Here is a 22,728-nt window from a genome sequence, read left to right as displayed (position 1 = left end):
TTCTTGTGGTTATTACCCATGTTACAAAAACTGTCATAAAACCAAACATTCTTACTATTTTCATGGGTAATTTTCAGTTTACTTTTGTAAATACATATGCCTTAAAATATTTTGCTTTTTACAATCCTTATTTCAAGCGAACATGCTTTTTTTAAAGTTTTATCATAGAAAAGGGATTTTAATATATTTGTTGCCATGGTAACACAATTTTAGAAATATTTTTATAGAAATTGTTGTAGATTTTAATTTATTATCATTTTGTGTATTAAGAAGGGATCTTACTTATATCATGCAATTGTAACAAAAGATATATTTATTTCAGAATTGTTAGCCATTACCAGTATGTGAGAAATAAACTAGAAAGAAAGGATAACTGAAATGTACTGTTTTCATTTTTAATATCTATGTTACAAAATCTGTCATAAAATTGACAATTTTGAAGCTTTTCATCTGATATTTTCAGGATTTACTTCTGAATGAATATACTTTCTAAATATGCAAAAAACTGAAAATGTCAAAATTCCTCATCTGGACCCATTTTTCAGTCATGGTCACAAATAACGAATCAAATGAAAACGATGGGCGCACCTGGAGCGCAAATGTGTCCATTTTTTAGCACATGTGTCTATTTAGCTGAGAGTTGTGCCATTTATTCAAACACTTCTGTACAGTCCGGCGGGGGAAGGAGATTTTTGACAGTTTTTGACAATATCGCCACAATTATAGTGTTTATCGGGAACAAGTAACTGTTAAAACACTTTTTATGTAAAGGGCTACCTCTTAAAACAAAGCGTGTGTATTTTCATAGAATTATTCAGGGTTGTTTCGGCCGAAACCCTAATGCAACGCCGTTTCGAGTGGGTCGCTATTCAACTCAATCAAGTGGATACCGTTCTGTGTCTTACTTGCGAAGTCTAATCCGTCTTAAAAACAGTCATTACAGCCTAACAATGAATAAATTTTGAGCTTTATCAGAAGAAGAAGAAGATGAAGAATCTTTATTATGCATTAATTAAATCATACAAGATCTACTCATAGCATAGCATGATAAATGCATGTATCCAGTTTATCTAAAAATCAAAACAAAAACAAAAAAACGTGACGATGGCAAGACATTTCCTATTTAATACCCCGTAAATTCAAACCCTAAAATCATTAGTTTCAAAAATGCAGAAATTGCTTTTTGGGAGAGACAAAATAACATGAAAAAGTTTTGCCTTTCACAATACAATACCATATGACAACAAGAAACGCGGCAATGCCACGAAACCAGGTTTTCAACACTTTTCATAAGAATAACAAGAGCGCCGCCAAGCGGGGCAATATACGCCCGAAGGTTTACATCATAGGATGGGAGCAAAATTTTAAGAACTTGACTGTTGTAGCCCCAAAGGACTGGAACAACAAAAGGAAAACTTCAAAAAACAAAGCTAAGTCCACAAAAAAAATATTCAAAGTCTACAAAAAAATCCTTATCAGGTACAGGTATGTAAAAATACACCTTAACATTGGAGGTACCATCCATGTTGTACCATAGAAAAGTGGTCTTGGTTTTTCCCTACTGCCAATAATACAAAAGTTTCAAAATAAGCTATTTATAGTAACATAAAAGGGAAGTAATTAAAAAAGAAATTATTGTAAGTACAAAAAAGAGATCTGCCAAATAAAAACAAGAGCACTGCAATGCAGATTAATATACACAAAGCAAAGTCATATATGACCTTTGACCCTTAAGTGTGACCTTGACCTTGAAGCGAGTCATCCGGAACATGCGCTATGCACATCGTTGCAATGTGGTGAAAATTTCTGTCAACTTTCTTTGAAATCCTTCCAGCAGTTCAAGAGTTACAAAGCGGACACGAAACAAACTTATATGACTTTTGACCCCTACGTGTGACCTTGACCTTGAAGCAAGTCATCCAGAACATGCGCTCTGCAAGTCGTCTTGGTGTGGTGAACATTTGTGTCAAGTTTCTTTGAAATCCTTCAAGGGGTTCAAGAGTTACAGAGCGGACACGAAACAAACTGATATGACCTTTGACTCCTAAGTGTGACCTTGACCTTGACGCGAGACATCCAAAACATGCGCTCTGCACATCGTCTCGGTGTGGTGAACATTTGTGTAAAGTTTCCTTGAAATCCTTCAAGGAGTTACAGAGTTACAGAGCGGACACGAAATTGCTAACGAACAGACGGACAGACGGACGGATAGACGGACACCAGCGTCATAACATAATACGTCCCTTCGGGCGTATAAAAAAGTATATTGAATCACAGTGCACCACTTTAAAGCACAACTCTAACCCTAACCCTAACCCTATTTTTAGTAACAATAACCTTGACCTTGATCCCAGAAACCCCAAAATCAATCCCAAGCTACAACTTTATATAAGTTTTCTATACACCAAGTTTCATCATGATAGCTCATTCCTAAGTTAAGTTATTGACCGGAAACCCTTCTTCTATTTTAAGTAACAGTGACCTTGACCTTGATCCCAGAAACCCCAAAATCAATCCCAGCCTTTGTCTTGATATAAGCTACATACATACCAAGTTTTATTCAAATATCTTTACCAAAACAAAAGTTATTGACCGGAAACACCAGTTTGACGCCGCCGTCCGCCCGCCCGCCCGCCCGCCCGACCAACGACATACCCCAGTTTAATAACTCAGGTTTTCGTTGAAAACCTGGTTAAAAACAGAAGATATTACATTTTGACAACAACAGTTAAAACAATTAAGGGTCTTTAATAAAAATTTCTAGATGTAAGTATCTTTGTTGTTTCTAACAATATTCATTAGACTACCTATTTCTAAAATGAAAAGCTTTATAGAAGTATATCGAAAGATTTCGGATTTCTGTTGCGTTTTCACTTTTTAATAATTGCAAAAGCTTAAAATTACTCGGATTTTACCAATAGTATTTTCTTATATATTGCCGATGTATATGAGAAAATTTACTCCTTATAAATGACAGGATTTTTTTTGCAAAATATTCTTCAGCAAAGGTAAACATATATAAAAATAACAAAATATCATATATATTTACATTTTATCATAATAAAATGTAAAAGAAATCAGGAAACGTAGTAGAAATATTTATACCTTTTTCTACAAAGCATCCTGACGTCACGACATTATGATGTTATGTTGCGATGCACTTGACGTTGCGCAGACAAACTGAATAAGATTTGGTTAAAAACATTAAAAATGCATACAATAAATAGAAAATGTGTTCGTTTCAGTGTAAGATCGAAATATTATGAGGATATTTGTTTGTTTCAGTGTAAGATCGAAATATATTTCACTCGTGAACACCATGCGCCACTCGTGAAAATATTGCATTATAGTGTTCACTCGGTGGAATATATTTCGATCTTACACTGAAACAAACAAATATCCTCTATGTCATGTCTTTTCCCTGGTCAATTTTAACATTCTCTGTGATTTATCTCTCTGAAAATAAATGAACGCTTCACCAGGAATATGAATGACATTATATACAAACAAATTGATCAATAATTTTATCATAGACCAAATTTTATTTATTTTGTATGAAAAGCTTAAATGCACAACAAATCAGTAATGAAATCGCAATGCATTGTTTTTAAGGGACTAAAAACTGTAACTACTATACTGATTTAAAGAGTCAACCCGCTTTTGGTATGCTGTTCAGTACCATTTGTGGAGGAGATAAATATCCGTTAACTGGTTCTTGTTTTTACAACTTAATACTATTATTTACTTAATGATAATTATTGATCGATGTTCATCCTTGCTTTATGTCTTTGTGTTGATGTTTTTTTGACAATGTCCGCAAAAATATGTTAAATGTTAAGTGAGCATAAAAGTGTAAAAGTACAATATATTAGAAATGACGGGATCATTATAATGGTATAAAACTCTCTAAATTTATACATTGTCAGGCTTTAAAGACTTTTTTAAGACGGATAAGACCTCGCAAGCAAGACACAGAACGGTATCCACTTGATTGCGTTGCATAGCGACCCACTCGAAACGGCGTTGCATTAGGGTTTCGGCCGATTTTTCAGAAACAACCCTGAATAATTCTATGAAAATACACACGCTTTGTTTTAAGAGGTAGCCCTTTACATAAAAAGTGTTTTAACAGTTACTTGTTCCCGATAAACACTATAATTGTGGCGATATTGTCAAAAACTGTCAAAAATCTCCTTCCCCCGCCGGACTGTACAGAAGTGTTTGAATAAATGGCACAACTCTCAGCTAAATAGACACATGTGCTAAAAAATGGACACATTTGCGCTCCAGGTGCGCCCATCGTTTTCATTTGATCTAGCCGCGTCACGAACTTCGGGCGGAGGGACGGACGCACGGACAAGACCAAATCTATATTCCCCCACCACTCATGTGGGCACAAAAATCAAAGGTACTCGGGCTTAGTCTTGAATTATCTACCCTTGGAAATGAGAAAATACTAAAAAATCAATTTTCAATGGCAAATAATTCAATATCATTGCAAGGAAACTGCAGTCAGTATACAAAGTTAAAAGAAATTCGGTCCATGGAAAAGACCAGATCTTTGAGGTATCATTTTGTCATGTTCTTAGTTAAGGACATTTGTCACAATGTCTATATTGGCATGGGGCAAAATTGTCTTACGGACAGAATTTCTTCTTTTAACTGTGTTTACTGACAGAGAATCAAATCAAAAACAGAAATATGAAATAGAACAAATCATAGGTACCCAGCCATGGTCATTAATTATCTGCCCTTGAAAGTCGGAAATATTAAAAAATAATATTTTCAAGGGCAGGTAATTCAAGATCAAGCCCGGATACCTATAACTTTTATACATATTTCCGTTTTAAACTGGACTCTCAGTCAGTACATAAAGTTTAAAGAAATGCTGTCCGTAGGAAAATGTTTACCTACATACATATAGAAAACTGTCCGATATGCTCTTGAACTCCAAAATCAACATTGCCATGTCGACAATATAAAAATAATTTAATTTTTTTTTTCATATAAGAAAATTATTATTAAACTGTCATATAAACCGCGCACAAAAATCAAAATTGTCAAGTTGCCAAGATTTGAAATTTGTCAAAAAGTATCACATATTACAAACTAAATAAACCGTCAAAATTTTACCCTTTTGTAGTCAATCAAGGATCAAAGTTTCAAAGTCCGTCTTCAATAATGTAACATATTACAAGTTATTTATGAGTCACCCCATATATACAGTTTCTCTAAAATATCAACACCGGTGAACTCCTGATGATAATCTATTGCTCACAACAGGTTTTCTTTTGCTGGAATACTAAGCAATCGTCCAATAACTAATAAGACATATAATATTCAGCGACACAAATCATATTTATCAATCTAGATCGCTGTCAGAGGAATCAACAGAACGATAACCTGTGTAGCTTGTAATAGTGTCCGCAAGTTCTCTCCGAAATCGTTTCTGCTTAAACTTCGCACCATGATCTCGACACATAGATTTCAGAATTTGCGGCAAAGCACAAACAAACAGAGCTGTACCAACATGCATTATGACATGGAGTTCACGGAATCCATCGGTTTCCGACAGAACATTTATAGACAGTCCCAAAATAGTTAGAATCACGCCGACTTTTAGAACTGACAGGAACACTTGCTTCCGCCTAGGAAAATGGTTTTCAATGACGTGTTCAAACAGCGATTCTTTTATCGCCTTGTAATCCCCGCTTCTCATAACAAGTTTTTCCGAGTCATTGGCTCTCTGTAAACTCTCACATGTAGCGATTGTATCCTTGAGCAGACGTTGGTAAACGTTAGAATACTCCTGAATACTTTCCCAGATGTAATAGAAAACGGTGAAAGTGAAAATAAGATATCCGTAGGACACTTTAGGGTAGATAACTATCCCAGTGAATGTGAAAACGACTACCCTGGTTAAAAACAGACAGGCATCCATGAAAATTGTGCCAAACATAAAAAGAAAATACATAACAGACACTATCAGAACAACCGTAAATACAAAAATAAAAATTCTCAGTGGAAATTTCCGATTGGCATTTGGATTCCAAAGTTTTCCGCAGTATGCTTTAATGATCATTAGAGCAAAGGAAATGACGGGATAACCATATATTATAACGCAAAATGCTATTTCAATGATGCAAACAATGATGTAAACCGGTATAAACAGAAGGCATAGTTTCGAGCAAGAGTATTTCTTCCAACGGTCATATTGCACGTTAACTACGTGCATCCAGAATTTACTATTGAGAAGCATAAAGAACTGCGCCATAAACACACTGTACATTTTGAAGTATCCATGTCTTCTCCTGATACTTATTGAACCAAACATTTCGATTGATCTAAGTCTCATGCACAAAGGGGAATACGTTTCATCTACATTGTTGATTTGGAGACCTTTCAAAAGTAATTCCGACACAGAGGCTGGGATCACCAGCAATGCACTCGTTATGAAAATATATATGCCAACAGCAACAAAGGGACCACCTAGATATGGTAAAAAGTTTAGTTTACTCTCTTTATACCCTGCTAACACAGACCGGAAACCCAAAGGAACCCCTTTCTTAATACTTGTTTCGACAAATGAATACAGATACCAGTAATCCAGACACACTTGCAAACCTATGATAACCAAACTGAGAAATGGTAAAATTATTCGCCAAACCCTGCTGAAAATAATCTGACAAGGCACTGAAGCCTTTGAATATGCATTAAAGGAACAATTTTTCATTGGCAAACAAAGCGTTTTGGAAAGGGTCACGTGATGGTGTTCGTCCAATAAAACTAGTCGTTCCGTAGTACTAATACTTTCGTCCCTGGTGTTTTCTATAACGTTATGCAAGGTTCCCTTTAGATGACCTCTGCCTTCGTCTGCTACCAAGTGACCGACGTATAGAATAAAGATAGGACAAAACCCAAACAACAATATAGACACTACAGTGGGTAGAATCCAGTTCACTGGGTCATATTTAAATTCCTGCTCTCTACAGCTAACCTCTCTGTCCTGCAATGTTGTGTTATAAAAGTAAGAACAACAGTTGTACTTGATGGCTTCAATGGGACAAACAATATGCTTACACAACATGTAAACGAAATGTGGATCAATGTAAACTCTAGATTTATAACAGTAGAAACTTGGTCCGTATTTTTCTCCAAACGGCAGCATTATTGTGGTTAGATTTACTAATGCATTGCTGATAGCTTCGTCACTACTCCTTTCTCCGACTTTTAAGTTTGAACAGTTCCCAGATACATGTGACAGTTCCATCGTCATTGGTTCTTTCATGACGTAACTAGACAGCAATCCCATCGACCAGATCCCAAACTCTATAGGCCAGTTCAAAATCTCGAGACCACCTTCCTTTCCGTAAAATGTCCATACCCAGAGGTTTTCGCCAACAATAAGCTTGCTCCCTGTGATATTTACACCTGCATTTGGTACAAGCTTCAAATAAACGAAATTTGCTTCGGAATAATAGACTATGTGTCTGAATTTCTTGATGCACCCGCTTTCTAATTCAACTTTACATGCAGTTTCTTTCAATGTCTTGATTTTCTGTCTGAAAACGTTATTTCTTGGTGTTATGTTCAAGTTGTTTGTTATGTTAATACTTCTGGCAGGTACCGACAAACCCTTGTTGTAACCTCTGGTAGTCAAGTGAAATTTTCCCCGCTCTTTCTTGAATGTCGTGTCCATTATTGCATTCCCGTGTATATCTGTGCATTCTACTAATAGACTGATGGACAGTGCCAAGGCAAGTACAACGGAAGGCATTGTGAAGTCCTGGAAATTAAATAAAATATATACAAGTTAGTTATCTTAAACATTTGTTTTACATGTGGACTTCTTGTGATAAAATAAACTGATAAATATTTGTATGTGTTCGTGTAAAAGTGCTGAACAGTCTCAAATATTGGCTAAGATAAATAACAGGATTGGGTTGGTTTAACTAAAAGACAATACTTTTTTGATATTTCATACAAAAGCGACATAAAACACTATATTTAGAATAAGAGTCATAAATGTTACAAAAACACTATTCAAGTTTGCTAACGAGTATTGACCCGCCCGCTTAGCTCAGTAGGGACAGCGCATATCTACGGATCGCGGGATCGTGAGTTCGATCGCCGGGCGAGGCGTATGTTCTCCGTGACGATTTGATAAAAGACATTGTGTCTGAAATCATTCGTCCTCAACCTCTGATTCATATGGGGAAGTTGGCAGTTACTTGCGGAGAACAGGTTTGTACTGGTAGGGAATCCAGGAACACTGGTTAGGTTAACTGCCCGCCGTTACATAACTGAAACACTGTTGAAAAACGGCGTTAAACCCAAAACAAACAAACAAAACTAACGAGTATATTTAATAAGACAAAAACATCAGAGAAAGTTCACGCGTGTGGTGTGTATTATATTGTTGTTGCTAACTTTATTCGAACATATTTCAAACCAAGAAGAAGTATGGCGTGTAGTGTGTTGCAATATTATATCTTCTATAATTATTTCCTATCTTTATGTACTTATTTAATGTCTTAAAATATTTTATATTTTTCTATTGCCCTGGTGAAGAGTTACCTCTTTGTTTATTTGTGTCATACGAGGAGCAAATAAGCTAGTGATAAATTGAACACAAAAGCATCAAGTTGATTGAAAATGTCTGGCAATGCCAGACGTGTTTATTTTTAAACATTTGTTCATAACTAAAACATGTGTTCAATTAATAAACATGAAAATACCCAATACTTGATTAGACAGAAAACATAATTACTTAGTCATAGTATCAAAAAGATGACACAAAGTTGGACAACAATACCACGATTGAAAATGTCTGGCAATGCCAGACGTGTTTATTTTTAAACATTTGTTCATAACTAAAACATGTGTTCAATTAATAAACATGAAAATACCCAATACTTGATTAGACAGAAAACATAATTACTTAGTCATAGTATCGAAAAGATGACACAAAGTTGGACAACAATACCACCGACTTAAGTAATACAGGATATAAACGGAAATTAACAGATACATATGACAGAAAAGTAACAAAGATATCAAGATAAACATTATGTTCTAACACAAAAACCCATATTTTTACAGAGAACGTACAAAAGAAGCAAGTCTAAAGGTACAAGTAGCCAGGTGGGTGGAGGGGCGGAAAGGGAAAAAGTTTTTTAAAAGAGTAAAAGATACAAATACAAATCTAAATCCTGATCAAAAAGAAAATATCCGTTTCATGTATTCACAAGCGCTTCCTTGATTGAAATGGCTACCCACGCTGACGGAGCGGTTCCGTCTCATCAGAATTTAATCGAGCTATTTCATTGGTTGCTGCTAGTGTGTTGTGCAGACTGCATGCATCCTGTCCGTGATGAATGCGTGTTTGACCACAGGTAGAAACAAAGGGAGAAAGAAATGATGTCTGCACATCTTAATCCAATTAACGATACAAGAAAGAAATATTTAGACTGGCCACCTGTACCTTGGTTGTAAGAAGGGATTAGTGTTATAGTAAAACATAAATCAATTTATATACAATATAAATTATGATTTATTGTAAAATCGAAATATTTTTTCAATGTTTTCATATATTTTTCTATCTTTTGAAATATAAATTGTAAAACTAAAACATCTGCAATGCGACAAAATATGTATTCATTGTTTTCAAATTATTTATTGAATCCTACAAAATATTTATTGCAAAATAAACATATTTGTTCAATAAAACAAAAATATTTATTGTATATCACAAAATATTTGTTCAAAAATTTAATATTTTTATTCAATCCTACAAAATTTTGTTCGATGCAACTATAATAACTTTGAGTAAAACGTAAATATCTATTCTATCTGCATAAAATATTTGTTCGAAAGAATTCTGGGTAAACTGCTATATTGCGACCAATCTACGCAACTACGGCGCGTTTTATTAATACGCCGGTTTTGAAAAACAAAAACAAAAACGGACGTATTATGTGATGGCGTGTGCGTCCGTCTTTTCGTCCGTCCGTCTGTCCGTGCCCGCGAAGTGATGGTTAAGTGACTTCATAACGGTACTTTCTTTTTGATGTCATTCATTCCGTTCTGTTTATGTGATTTTTAGGTTGGATCTAGACAGACTGGACAAAATGGCCAAATTTTTAATATAGATAATAGGTAATAACAAAACGAAAATTAAAAAAGGGTCCCCTAGGTCACAGGTACTTTGAAATTAAAGGTAGGTCATCAGAAAATTTCATACAAATAATAAAATAATATGCAGTGATCTTACTCTATGTAAGGGGTCTTTCTGTTTCTTAAATAGATCTGTAACAGAATGTACATAAACCGAAAAAATGTCATTAAATGTTGCTTAAATGTGATCGGCCACTTTTATCTATTTAATTGTAAACAGTTCATTCACCGCTTAAGAGTTTTGCATTTGGATTTGAGTCAACTTCGGCAAGACGGACTGAGAATTCGATTTGAAATATATCAATACACTTTTTATTTTCTTTTAAGATATTTTTGTATCAGCGGTCGTCTTGAAAATCTATCAACTCCAGTAGTTTATAAAAAATATTTTATCATATAAAATAGACGCACAACTGAATTAGGTGTGTAACGTTGACGATTTAAAAAAATAAATGTGACATTTAGACTATCCTTTTGAAGACGGCCTCTTGCGCATAAATATTTCATGGCGGCCATTTTGATATTGCTATTATAGTATAAATACACCTTCTGGTCCCATGCACTTTCGTGGACCCTTTTAGAATTTAGTTAAAATGCATAATGTACAATTGTGGGGAGGTTTGGTGCTTTGTTCAGCTTGTCTAGATAAGACCTTAAATCCAGGATTTATCCCCTAGTCAAATGCTATTTTTCCATCTTTTATATAATTGAAGTTTCTATTTTTTATACTGAATTAAACTGCACAACATGACAATATTCAATGCATTTGCATGATCTCTAAATTACAAACGCCAGCCAAGTTTTTTCAAATGATTAAAACTCGTATATACTTCCTTATATGCGTTAGTTTATTACATGCCGCTACACAGATAAGTATAACATGTTTACTGAATTCGCTGAATCATCGCTAGATAAAAGTACACGCATGACAACCTATCGTCACTACTTTAACATAATTTTATCACCATGCTTGAATACCATAACTCGGGCTAACATCCTCGTAGTTCAACCTCACACATCTCAACTACCATGGTAAATCAGATGATAAACAACGCATAGATCTTGATTATATGTTAACTTTATCAATGCAGTTTAACATACAAGGTCTTCACGTGGTTCATCATCTGATAAACCACGGTGCAGAGTTCACACGCGCAGGAATTGAACCACGAGGATACTGTTTGTTAATATTAACAACAAATATGTCTTGCTTATTTTCATTTAAACAGACGTGGAATAGACTCTTACCATACATAAAGTTATCAAATACCAAATGTGTATAGTTACTGCACTTTACGTTTTTATCTCTTTTGAGTCCCCTTATTTATTTGGTTGGCGTTTTGTTTTGGCTAAGCGCCGTTTTTAACAGTATTTCAGTTATGTAACGACTATCAGTTAGAGACCAACCAAAACCTAGTGAAATACATTTTCCATAATATAAACTTCATAAAAAGAGCTGCCTAATGATATCGCGCACGACTATTTGAAGTATTTCCCCTAATACCAGCCTGCATACAAAAGCTTTATCAAAATTTTCTAAGTTGAAACAGGGGCATAATTTTGTTACAATGTAAGCCAGGTTGTCAAGTGAGGTCATCGCATGATATCAAATACATGTGTGAAGTTTGAAAGCATTTGATCAAGTATTTTCCGAGAAACTTGCTTACGTGCAAAACTTTAACCTAAACTTCTAAGTTAAAAAGGGGCGTAATTTTGACAAACTTAAAGCTAGAGTTATGTAACTTGTCCAGGAGGTCATCACATGATGCTGAAGACATATGTGAAGTTTGAAAGCATTTGGGCCTAGTGGTTTCTGAGAAACCTGCTTACATGCAAAACTTAAGTTAAAAAGGGACATAATAATGACAAAATATCAGCTAGAGTTATCTAACTTGTCATGGGAGATCATCGTATAATGCCGAAGACATATGTGAAGTATGAAAGCATTTGGCTCAGTAGTTTCTGAGAAAGCTGCTTACATTCAAAATTTTAACCTGAAATTCTAAGTTAAAAAAGGACATAATTTTGACAAAAAAAAAGCTAGTGTTATTTAACTTGTCCTGGGAGGTCATCTCATGATGCCGAAGACATGCCTGACGCGTGAAAACATTTGGCCAAGTAGTTTATGAGAAACCTACTTATATGCGAAACTTCAACATTTTGTGAGGCGGACGCTGACGCCGACGAAAGGGTGATTACAAAAGCTCTATTTTTCAAATAGTCAAGCTATAAATCATTCCGATAATACAGCAATACTACAAGATGACAGGTACAACTAGCTGTGTGTACATAGGACACAGATGTCCCTCACTCCTGTCACTGTACTTGTTTCATCGCTCTAGGTAAAATATTCTTCACAAATTTTTTAAGCGATTTATGTATATTTTCCACTTAGTGAAATCCCAAACAACTTCACGTGCTATATAAGTTTTATGATTCTAGGTCAAGTACATTTTGAGATACACGGGACAGAACAGTTTGTTTACAAATCAATATAATTCAATACGATTTAAATCTTAGAGGTACAAAATCGCATCGATTTAACAGCCGTGATAATGCAGATACGTATAGCATTAAAGTACAAAACGTATTTTGTATTTGGTGGGTGTGGTTTCAATATCCGACAGCGTCGCAATTTTATTTTAGTATTTTATTCCATAAATTTTCATCTTTAACATAGCGTTATATAATTTCATGTACTCTGCGATTTATAATATCTATTTTTAAATACAAGTATGCAATATTTCATATAAAGCACAATTTGCAAAGCTTTGCTTGATATATTTGTGTTTGCTTTTAACTAAAGACTTTGTCTCCAGGAATCCACTAAAACTGCTAAGGGGGCAAGGGACAGTAAATTTGAAAACTCCACAACTCTGCGCTGATACCAGTGCGAAAAAAATCATAAACAAGAGGGCCAAGATGGCCCTAGGTCGCTCACCTGAGAAAAACACCATAACACAACATATTAAACAGAGTAAACATGTTTGACCTAGTGATTTCATGGAAAAAAAAATATTCTGACCAATTATCATTAAAATTGGAGCAAAAATCTTGAGTATAAGTAAGTATTTTCTTTGATTTGACCTAGTGACCTAGTTTTTGACCCCAGATGACCCATATTCGAACTTGACCTAGATTTCATCAAGGCTATCATTCTGACCAAATTTCATGAAGATCAATTGAAAAATACAGCCTCTATCGCATACACAAGGTTTTTCTTTGATTTGACCTAGTGACCTACTATTTGACCCAATATGACCCTTTTCAAATTCGGCCTAGATTTCATTAAGGTTATCATTTTGACTTAATTTCAGGAAGATCAATTGAAAAATACAGCTTCTATCGCATATACAAGCTTTTCCTTTGATTTGATCTAGTGACCTAGTTTTTGATCCCAGATGACCCATATCCGAATTTGACCTAGATTTCATCAAGGCAATCATTCTGACCAAAATTCATGAAGATTAATTGAAAAATACAGCCTCTATCGCATACACAAGGTTTTTCTTTGATTTGACTTAGTGACCTAGTTTTTGACCCCAGATGACCCATTTTCGAACTCGGCCTAGATTTCATCAAGGTAATCATTCTGACCAAAATTCATGAAGATTTATTGAAAAATACAGCCTCTATCGCATACACAAGGTTTTTCTTTGATTTGACCCAGTGACCTAGTTTTTGATCCCAGATAACCCATTTTCAAACTTGGCCTAGATTTCATCAAGATAATCATTCTGACCAAACTTCATGAAGATTAATTGAAAAATACAGCCTCTTTCACATACACAAGGTTTTTCTTTGATTTGACCTAATGACCTAGTTTTTGACCCCAGATGACCCATTTTCGAACTCGGCCTAGATTTCATCAAGGTAATCATTCTGACCAAATTTCTGATCAATTGAAAAATACAGCCTCTATCGCATACACAAGCTAAATGTTGACAGACGACAGACGACTGACGACAGACAGACGCCGGACATCGAGCGATCACAAAAACTCACCAGGTGAGCTAAAAATCCAATTTCGACAAATTCAAGGCAATTGTTGAGCGAATGTCTCGCATAGACATAGCACTTCATTATGTGACATTTTCAGTCTGCCGATTCTGTTGCTTCTGTGATAAAAACGAGTAAAACGCAGGTTTCAGGACACTAAATTTTTGGACAAAAATGGCCCAAAATGCACTCCTTGCGCGACCTGTACCGTATTATCTGCAAATGACTGACCTAAAACACATGCATATTTTTAAAGCATGTGGCCAGACGAAAATAATGGTGGGAAGAAAAGTATCTCGTAACTGTTTACTTTTTCTGCAAATTTGAGCTGAAGCTGGATGGATGGAGGACCGTTTCCAATTCGTCTGACTTCCGTTACCTCAGGTAAAGTTTTAGACCCGGCCGTCTACATGGAGCTAGGAAAATCGATACATGCACATATTTATTTTACACAATAATCACTCGTACGCAGGAATCCTTAGTTCTATAAACATCATAAATAACCAGTTGAATATATATGCCTGTAAAGTACATGTCTATTTTATTTAAAAAACGTACCCGGGCCAAATGCGAAACTGGCCCCTGCCACTTAACGAAGCAACAGAAACCATTGAACGGTATTTTGCATTAAAATGAATTTTACTTGTACAATTGGCAATAATAATAAAACAGGTATAATTACAAAATGATACCGAAATGAATAACACCTACTGTTTTCAATAAACAACGACAGGTCACCGTGTAACCACTATGCAATTCTGAATGATTATAATAGGCAGTGGTCCTAAACTATATAAGGTAAAGCAAATCATGCTAATTTCCCTAACTAACAGACGAATCTATCAACTGTACACTCGAGCATCAAAATCAAACTATAACTTACAGTGTAATAACAGTGTCCGTGCTCCAAACTAATGGTCCGAGAGCTCACGGACTTTTATTGCAACGATTGAGGCCAAAAGAAGTTTATACATTTTTGGAAACAATATTTCATATCCTGCATGAAAACCCATTTCTTAAGTGTCAAAGCCGTGCCTATCTATATTTTGTTCACTTATGTTTGTGATAGGGGAGGTAAAACTCACTTGTAAAAATATTAGGGGGTAGGGTAAAGTTTATGTCTACCAGTTTTTTCACTGATTAATTACAGTAACTATTTGATTGTCAGTAAATGTATATATGTCCAACAATGACAGCAATAAGAAATTCATCAAAAAGGACTGAAGGGCAAACTGGATATTCAAGGTCAAAGGTCAGATTTTTGTAAAAATCACAAAAATTGGCATATTTGAAATTCATTTTTATTCTTAAAAAATAGTTTGTCATCATAAGTCACTCATCTTTATTCATGTAATGTGTGTATATCAGCCAAAATTAGAAATGCAAATTTTATTGCAAAAAGTCAAGGTCACCCCTGATAATTGAAGGTCAAAGTTCATTTTAATGCAAAATATGTGAAAATTATTACCTTAACTTTTTCTATTCTGTTTAGTATGTTTTCACATTATTAGTCACTGAAGTTAATTCGTTTTGATGTTTGTATGTCAGGCAAAGACAGCAGTGCAAATGTAACCCTAAAATGCCAAGAGTAAAGCTAATATCAAGGGTCAAAGGTCAAAATTGTGTGAAAAATCGCATGAATAGCTTCCTGTTTGAAAAATAACAGATATGTATTAATCATTATAAGTAATTGCTCGTGATTTATTTAAATGTATATATGTCTCACAATGTCAGTAATAAAGATATCGTCTAAAATCAGACAAGTTCAAATGTAATATTAAGGGTCAAAGGTCATTTTCAATAAAGAATGAAAAAAATAGCTCTTTAACTTTTCTCTTTGTTAACAATATCTTGTCGATATTAGTCAATGGTATCAGTTTATTTTAATGTATAAATGTTAGGCCATGTCTGGTTTGCACAAATAATTTCAAAACATTCAAGTTCGATCATAATATGAAAGGCCAAAGGTCAAAAAGTGAGTAAAATGTTGCAATAATATCACCTATTTGTAATATATTTTTATTGTTTAAAAGTATTTATTTTGTCATTTCAGTAACTGATCGTTGTTCATTTTACTGTATATATGTCAGACAATGTCATGGAAGAGAAAATATGTCAAGGTCAAACCTGGTATTAAAGATCAGGGGTCATTTTTGTGTAAAAGATCAAAATGTAGCATACTTACTCATTACTTTGTTAAAAAATAGCTTGTTGTTATTATTCACTTTAACAATTTGTTTTAATGTATACATGTCAACCAAGGTCAGCAATGTAGATTTTATCCTAATAAGTCAAAGCCAGCCCTTTTTATCCAAGGTCAAAGGTCAAATTTGTGTGAAAATTCGCAAAAAAACCAGCATTTTGCAATGATTTTTCTTTATTGTTTTAGGGTATTTTTGTCAACACTAGTAACTGATCATTATTCATTTTCAAGTATATATAACAGATGATATCATTCTTCCTTAATTATGAAAAATTAGTCAAGGTCAAGCCTGACACTAAAGGTCAAAGGAGAGGGTCTTCAAGAAACTCGCCATTATGAAAAAATGGCTTTAACAAGTTGGGGAGCAAATGAATAGATCCTACGTTAAGTCTACACAGGCACCGTACGGCCCATAGCATAGTACGCATCCACCTCATGAGTAACTTCTTCCAAAACCAGTATAGATAAACTGGACAAGGTTCAAAATTCAGGTCTGAGGATAATTCTCAAAGCAATGAAAACAACTCCAATAGAAAAAATGGAAAAGACAGCCAACCTTGAGCCATTAGAGACAAGACGAGAGTACAAAGCCATTGTGCAGGCAAAGAAAGCAAAGAGACTACCATCATGCCCACTCCACTCAAAACTCCAGAGCAGAACTAAGAACATACTGAAACGACAGAGTCTCAACGATATCGTCAAAAAACTGCAGAAAGGAAAGGCAGCAGCACTAGACACAGAGACTTGTACCCGATGAATGGGTTCCTAGACAATGCTCTCCAAAGATCAGATTGGAGGTACCAGAAGTAGAAGAAAAGGGAAAACAACATCAGGCCCACCAACAATCTTTTACGCTAGAAATGATCGATGACCGCTATCCAGCACACTCTTGGATCCAAGCATATACCGATGGAACAGTGGAAAAAGCAGTTCATAATGCTGCAAGTGGTGCCTACATCAAATTTCCAGAACAAAATATAGATAGGCATTGCTTTGCCACTAGATACGGCAGTGAATTTCACCGCTTCTGCATGTCGTTGGCATCTCCCCACGGCTTGGTCTCATTTTGGATGTCTATGGGCTAAACAGCCTGGCGTACTTCTTCCAGATAGAAACCGCTCTGCAGGATGTGGAATGGTATTGTTCCTCTGATCCGCACTGGCATTTTGGTGTCTTTGCATCACCGCACTTCTTCATATGTTTTCTCAGGCCACAGTGTCAAGTGCGCTGACGGAGGATAGTTGTTTGGCTGTGCCTGATTAGCTTGTGCAGACTGTCATGATTTGGCAGGTAGCCTCCATCATTTATGTTCTTCAATTCTTACGAAAATCTGTTTTTCTGCAGAATCTGAGATTCTCTGTATGAAGTTGGAGGTTTGGAACTGTATTTCCTTGGTTGCTTCCTTTGCAAGTTTGTCCGCAGCTTCATCTCCGGCTATACCTACATTTCCAGCAGCTGTCTCGTTAAGATGTCTGATGGACCTGCTGAGAGTCTGAAGAGCTCACTTGGAGTCTGTCAGGAAAACAATATTTTGTCCATCTTCTCCTCGCTCATACAGTTGGGGTGTGGCCGAAGTGGGGGCTTGCGTCTCGGCTCTAAAGTCTGAGAATCTCTTGCCGACTGAGTGAGAGAGTGAGAGAAAATTTGATGTAGGCACCACTTCCAGCATTCTGAACTGCTTTTCCGCTGATCCATCGGTATATGCTTGGATCCAAGAGTGTGCTGGATAGCGGTCATTGATCATTTCTAGCGTAAAAGATTGTTGGTGGGCCTGATGTTGTTCTCCCTTTTCTTCTACTCCTGGTACCTCCAATCTGATATCTGGAGCACATTGCCTAGGAACCCATTCATCGGGCACAAGCGGCTCTGCCTCTGTGTCCAGTGCTTCTGTTTTTCATTTCTGCAGTTCTTTGACGATATCGTTGAGATTCTGTCGTTTCAGTATGTTTTTTTCAGTTCTGCTCTCGAGTTTTGAAAGGAGTGGGTGTGAAGGAAGTCTCATTGCCTTCTCTGCCTGCACAAGAGCTATTGTATGCCTGTCTTGTCTCTAATGGCTCAAAGTTGGATGTCTTTTACAATTCTTTTATTGGAGTTGTTTTCATTGCTCCGAGAATTATCTTCAGGCCTGAATTTTGAACCTCGTCCAGTTTATCTGTACTGGTTTTGGAAGCAGTTACCCATAAGGTGTATGCGTACTCTGCTATGGGCCGAACGGTGCCTGTGTAGACTTGCCGTAGGATTTTTTCATTTGCTCTCCATCTTGTTCAAGCCATTTTTTCATAATGGCAAGTTTCTTGAAGACCCTCTCCTTTGACCTTTAATGTCAGGTTTGACAATAACTGATTTTTCATAATTAAGGAAGAATGATATCACCTGTTATATATACTTGAAAATGAATAATGATCAGTTACTAGTGTTGACAAAAACACCCTAAAACAATAAAGAAAAATCATTGCAAAAATGCTGGTTTTTTTGCGAATTTTCACACAAATTTGACCTTTGACCTTGGATAAAAAGGGCTGGCTTTGACTTATTAGGATAAAACCTACATTACTGACCTTGCTTGACATGTATACATTAAAATAAATTTCTAACAGTGAATAATAACAACAAGCTATTTTTTAACAAAGTAATGAGTAAGTATGCTACATTTTGATCTTTTACACAAAAATGACCCCTGCCCTTAATACCAAGTGTGACCTTGACTTATTGTCTCCTCTATGACATCGTCTGACATATATACTGTAAAATGAACAACGATTAGTTACTGAAATGACAAAACAAATACTTTTAAACAATAAAAATATATACAAATAGGTGATATTATTGCAACATTTTACTCACTTTTTGACCTTTGACCTTTCAATTTATGATTGAACTTGAATGTTTTGAAATTATATGTGCATACCTGACATGGCCTAACACTTATACATTAAAATGAACTGATATCATTGACTAATATCGACAAGATATTGTTAAAAAAGAGAAAAGTTAAAGAGCTATTTTTTTCATTCTTTTACTTGAAAATGACCTTTGACCCTTAATATTACATTTGAACTTGTCTGATTTTAGACGATATCTGTATTACTGATATTGTGAGACAAATATACATTTAAATAAATCACGAGCAATTACTTATAATGATTAATACATATCTGTTGTTTTTCAAACAGGAAGCTATTCATGCGATTTTTCACACAAATTTGACCTTTGACCCTTGATATTAGCTTTACTCTTGGCATTTTTAGGGTTACATTTGCACTGCTGACTTTGCCTGACATACAGACATTAAAACGAATTAACTTCACTGACTAACAAAGTGAAGACATATTAAACAGATTAGAAAAAGTTAAGGTAATAATTTTCACATTTTTGCATTAAAATGAACTTTGACCTTCAATTATTAGGGGTGACCTTGACTTTTTGCAATAAAATTTGCATTTCTAATTTTGGCTGATATACACACATTACATAAATAAATATGAGTGACTTATGATTACAAACTATTTATTAAGAATAAAAATGAATTTCAAGTATGCCAATTTTTGTGATTTTTACATAAATATGACCTTTGACCTTGAATATCCAGTTTGCCCTTCAGTCCTTTTTGATGAATTTCTTATTGCTGTCATTGTTGGACATATATACATTTACTGACAATCAGATAGTTACTGTAATTAATCAGTGAAAAAACTAGTAGGCGAAAACTTTACCCTACCCCCTAATATTTTTACAAGTGAGTTTTACCTCCCCTATCACAAACATAAGTGAACAAAATATAGATAGGCACGGCTTTGACACTTAAGAAATGGGTTTTCATGCAGGATATGAAATATTGTTTTCAAAAATGTATAAACTTCTTTTGGCCTCAATTGTTGCAATAAAAGTCCGTGAGCTCTCGGACCATAAAGGTAGTTCTGCACAACTGATAAACCGGAAGTTATGACGTAACGTCCTTTATTCGGAAAACGTAGAATAAAGCCTGGATTCGGCGTGCGGAAATGACAGATATTAGGCGAGTTTATTACAACGGCAACGTTACTACCTTTCTGAAGTTCAAATATGATATTAAAACATCTGACACGTTAAACAATTAAAAAAGATGTCTTAATATCAGATCTCACAGAAATGTGAGTGTATAAATACATTACAAATATCTCGAGAACAAGCACACGACCCTATACATTTTATTTCACCAGATTATAGCCATATTAACGACTGTGAGAAGTTTCATTAAAATCTACATTGAAGGAAAAATTCCATTCGCGAAAATGTTATCAAAATTATGATTTTTCCATTATGAAAATTTGTGCGGTCAAAACTTTTCATATCAGTCTAGCAAAAAATCGAGCACATTTTTTCTATTATAAGAATTTCATTAAACCCTGACTTTTCAAAACTTCAGAATATACTTAGAAAACTTGGCAAATAAAAACGACAGGGTCTGTCGTTTTTATTTGCCAAGTTTTCTAAGTATATTCTGAAGTTTTGAAAAGTCAGGGTTTAATGAAATTCTTATAATAGAAAAAATATTGACCCAGACGTTCAAAACAATCTTACATCTTGTCTTTGGCCTAATATATGTCTGTCCATTTTGTAAATAGATACTTGTACTTATGTAACGGCGAGCAGTTAACCTAACCGGTGCCCCTGGATTCGGTACCAGTACAAACCTGTTCTCCACAAGTAACTGCCAACTTCCCCACATGAATCAGAGGTGGAGGACGAATGATTTCAGACACAATGGCTTTTATCAAATCGTTACGAGAACGAACGTCCCATCCCGGGGATCAAACTCAAGACCCTGCGATCCGTAGATCTGCGCCCCCCGCCCCCTCCATTGAGCCAAGCGGGCGGGCCACATTTATTCTGTGGTGGGTCTTTAACCTAACCAGTGTCCATGCATTTTGTTCCAATACTATCCTTTTTCCGCAAGTTACTGTCAACCTCTCCACATGAATTAGAAGTGGAGGACGAAATGACTTCAGCAATACTGCTTTTATCGCATCGTCACAGAGAATACATGCCTAGCCCAGGGATCGAACTCCAACCCCACGATCCGTAAATCTGCGCACTCCTTATTGAGCTTAGTGGGCGGACTACAGATCCGCTTAGATCATAGCTTTCGTTTTTGTGCGTTTCTGTACCATAATGCATTCTTGATGCGCTCTCTAATTTATGAAGTTTTCCGATGCATTTCAAGTGTAACCACTTTTACAAGCTAAACAGTATTAGAAATTTTGATAATCAGACATTCTAAATAAAATAATAAAAGAATATACCTTTGTTAATCCAAACATAAGCTGTCAAGTCGTGATGACTAATATCATCCTTTAACTTCCTTGTTACGCTGAACTGCGTTGTTTGTATTGAGATTATTGAATGTTACTTTAAAGGTGGTCAATCACATTTAACAACATTTAATGACATTTTTTACTTTTTGTATATTCTGGTAGAGACCGATTACATAGAGTTAGATTCCTATTTGAAATGTATATTTTATTATTTTTATAAAATTTTGTAATTACTCCCCTTTAATATGAAAGTATATAAAAAGCTGGGTATTTCTTTTTATTTCGATACAATGTCTAGTTTTACATTTGCATTTGATAGACATATCAACTATTGAACAATCTGAACCAAAATGCAAGTTTTAAAGCTGTGTGTAGCTTCTGAATTCATTTATTTCCAATCTATCTTGGTTGCACAACACCAAGATAGGCAAAGGGAGGTAATAATATTTTTTCAAACTTGCGTTTCTAATGAATTCCATCTAAATACATAATTTTAATGCAAATATTTTACAAATATATTACAATTTGTCTAATATTTATACATTTCCTTAGGCAAAGTATGTTTATCAAATTTATACTTATGATAAAATAACTCTATCTTGGTTGGGCAACCAGGATAGGAAAATGAAATTTTAAAAATACCTCCAGTGAAAATCTAATTTGTATTAAGTGTTAAGTGAACATAAATGAGTGTAAATGATCAGATGCTAAAGTTTCGAACAAATCCGTTACATGGCCAAAATCTGATTATCCACCTTTAAAAAGCTGTCAAACAAATTAGGTAAAGTCCCTTAGCACACGTATGGCACGCCAATTGTCTAATAATTACGTGAATTTTGAGCGAAAACATAGGATAACGCCGTAAACCATAGTTCACGGTCGTAAACATAGCTTCACGTTCGTTAACTATGGTTTACGAGCGTGAACTGGGGTTCACGAGCGTAAACATAGGATAACGACCGTAAACATAGGATAACGACCGAAATTTGTAGTTCAATCAAGAAACCTAGTTTATCAAATGTAAACCATGGTTTACGGTCGATATATTAGGATTAT

At 35.1% G+C, this 22,728-nt stretch overlaps 1 protein-coding gene across 1 annotated transcript; it reads right to left on the bottom strand.

Moving 5' to 3' along the window:
* Positions 1 to 381: 381 nt before the first annotated feature.
* On the bottom strand, positions 382 to 21,762 carry LOC123566120 (uncharacterized). Its single transcript, XM_045359995.2, has 2 exons — positions 21,661 to 21,762; positions 382 to 7,786 (listed from the first exon to the last, which is right to left on the bottom strand). Exons 1-2 carry the CDS (start codon positions 21,676 to 21,678, stop codon positions 5,363 to 5,365), a joined length of 2,442 nt encoding a protein of 813 aa, XP_045215930.2. The 5' UTR covers positions 21,679 to 21,762; the 3' UTR covers positions 382 to 5,362.
* Positions 21,763 to 22,728: the final 966 nt, after the last annotated feature.

The sequence above is a fragment of the Mercenaria mercenaria genome, chromosome 8 (assembly GCF_021730395.1).
Source record: "Mercenaria mercenaria strain notata chromosome 8, MADL_Memer_1, whole genome shotgun sequence".
Taxonomy (NCBI): Eukaryota; Metazoa; Mollusca; class Bivalvia; order Venerida; family Veneridae; genus Mercenaria; species Mercenaria mercenaria.
The sequence above is the reverse complement of the archived record's forward strand: the minus strand, read 5'-3'. Positions and strand labels throughout refer to the sequence as shown.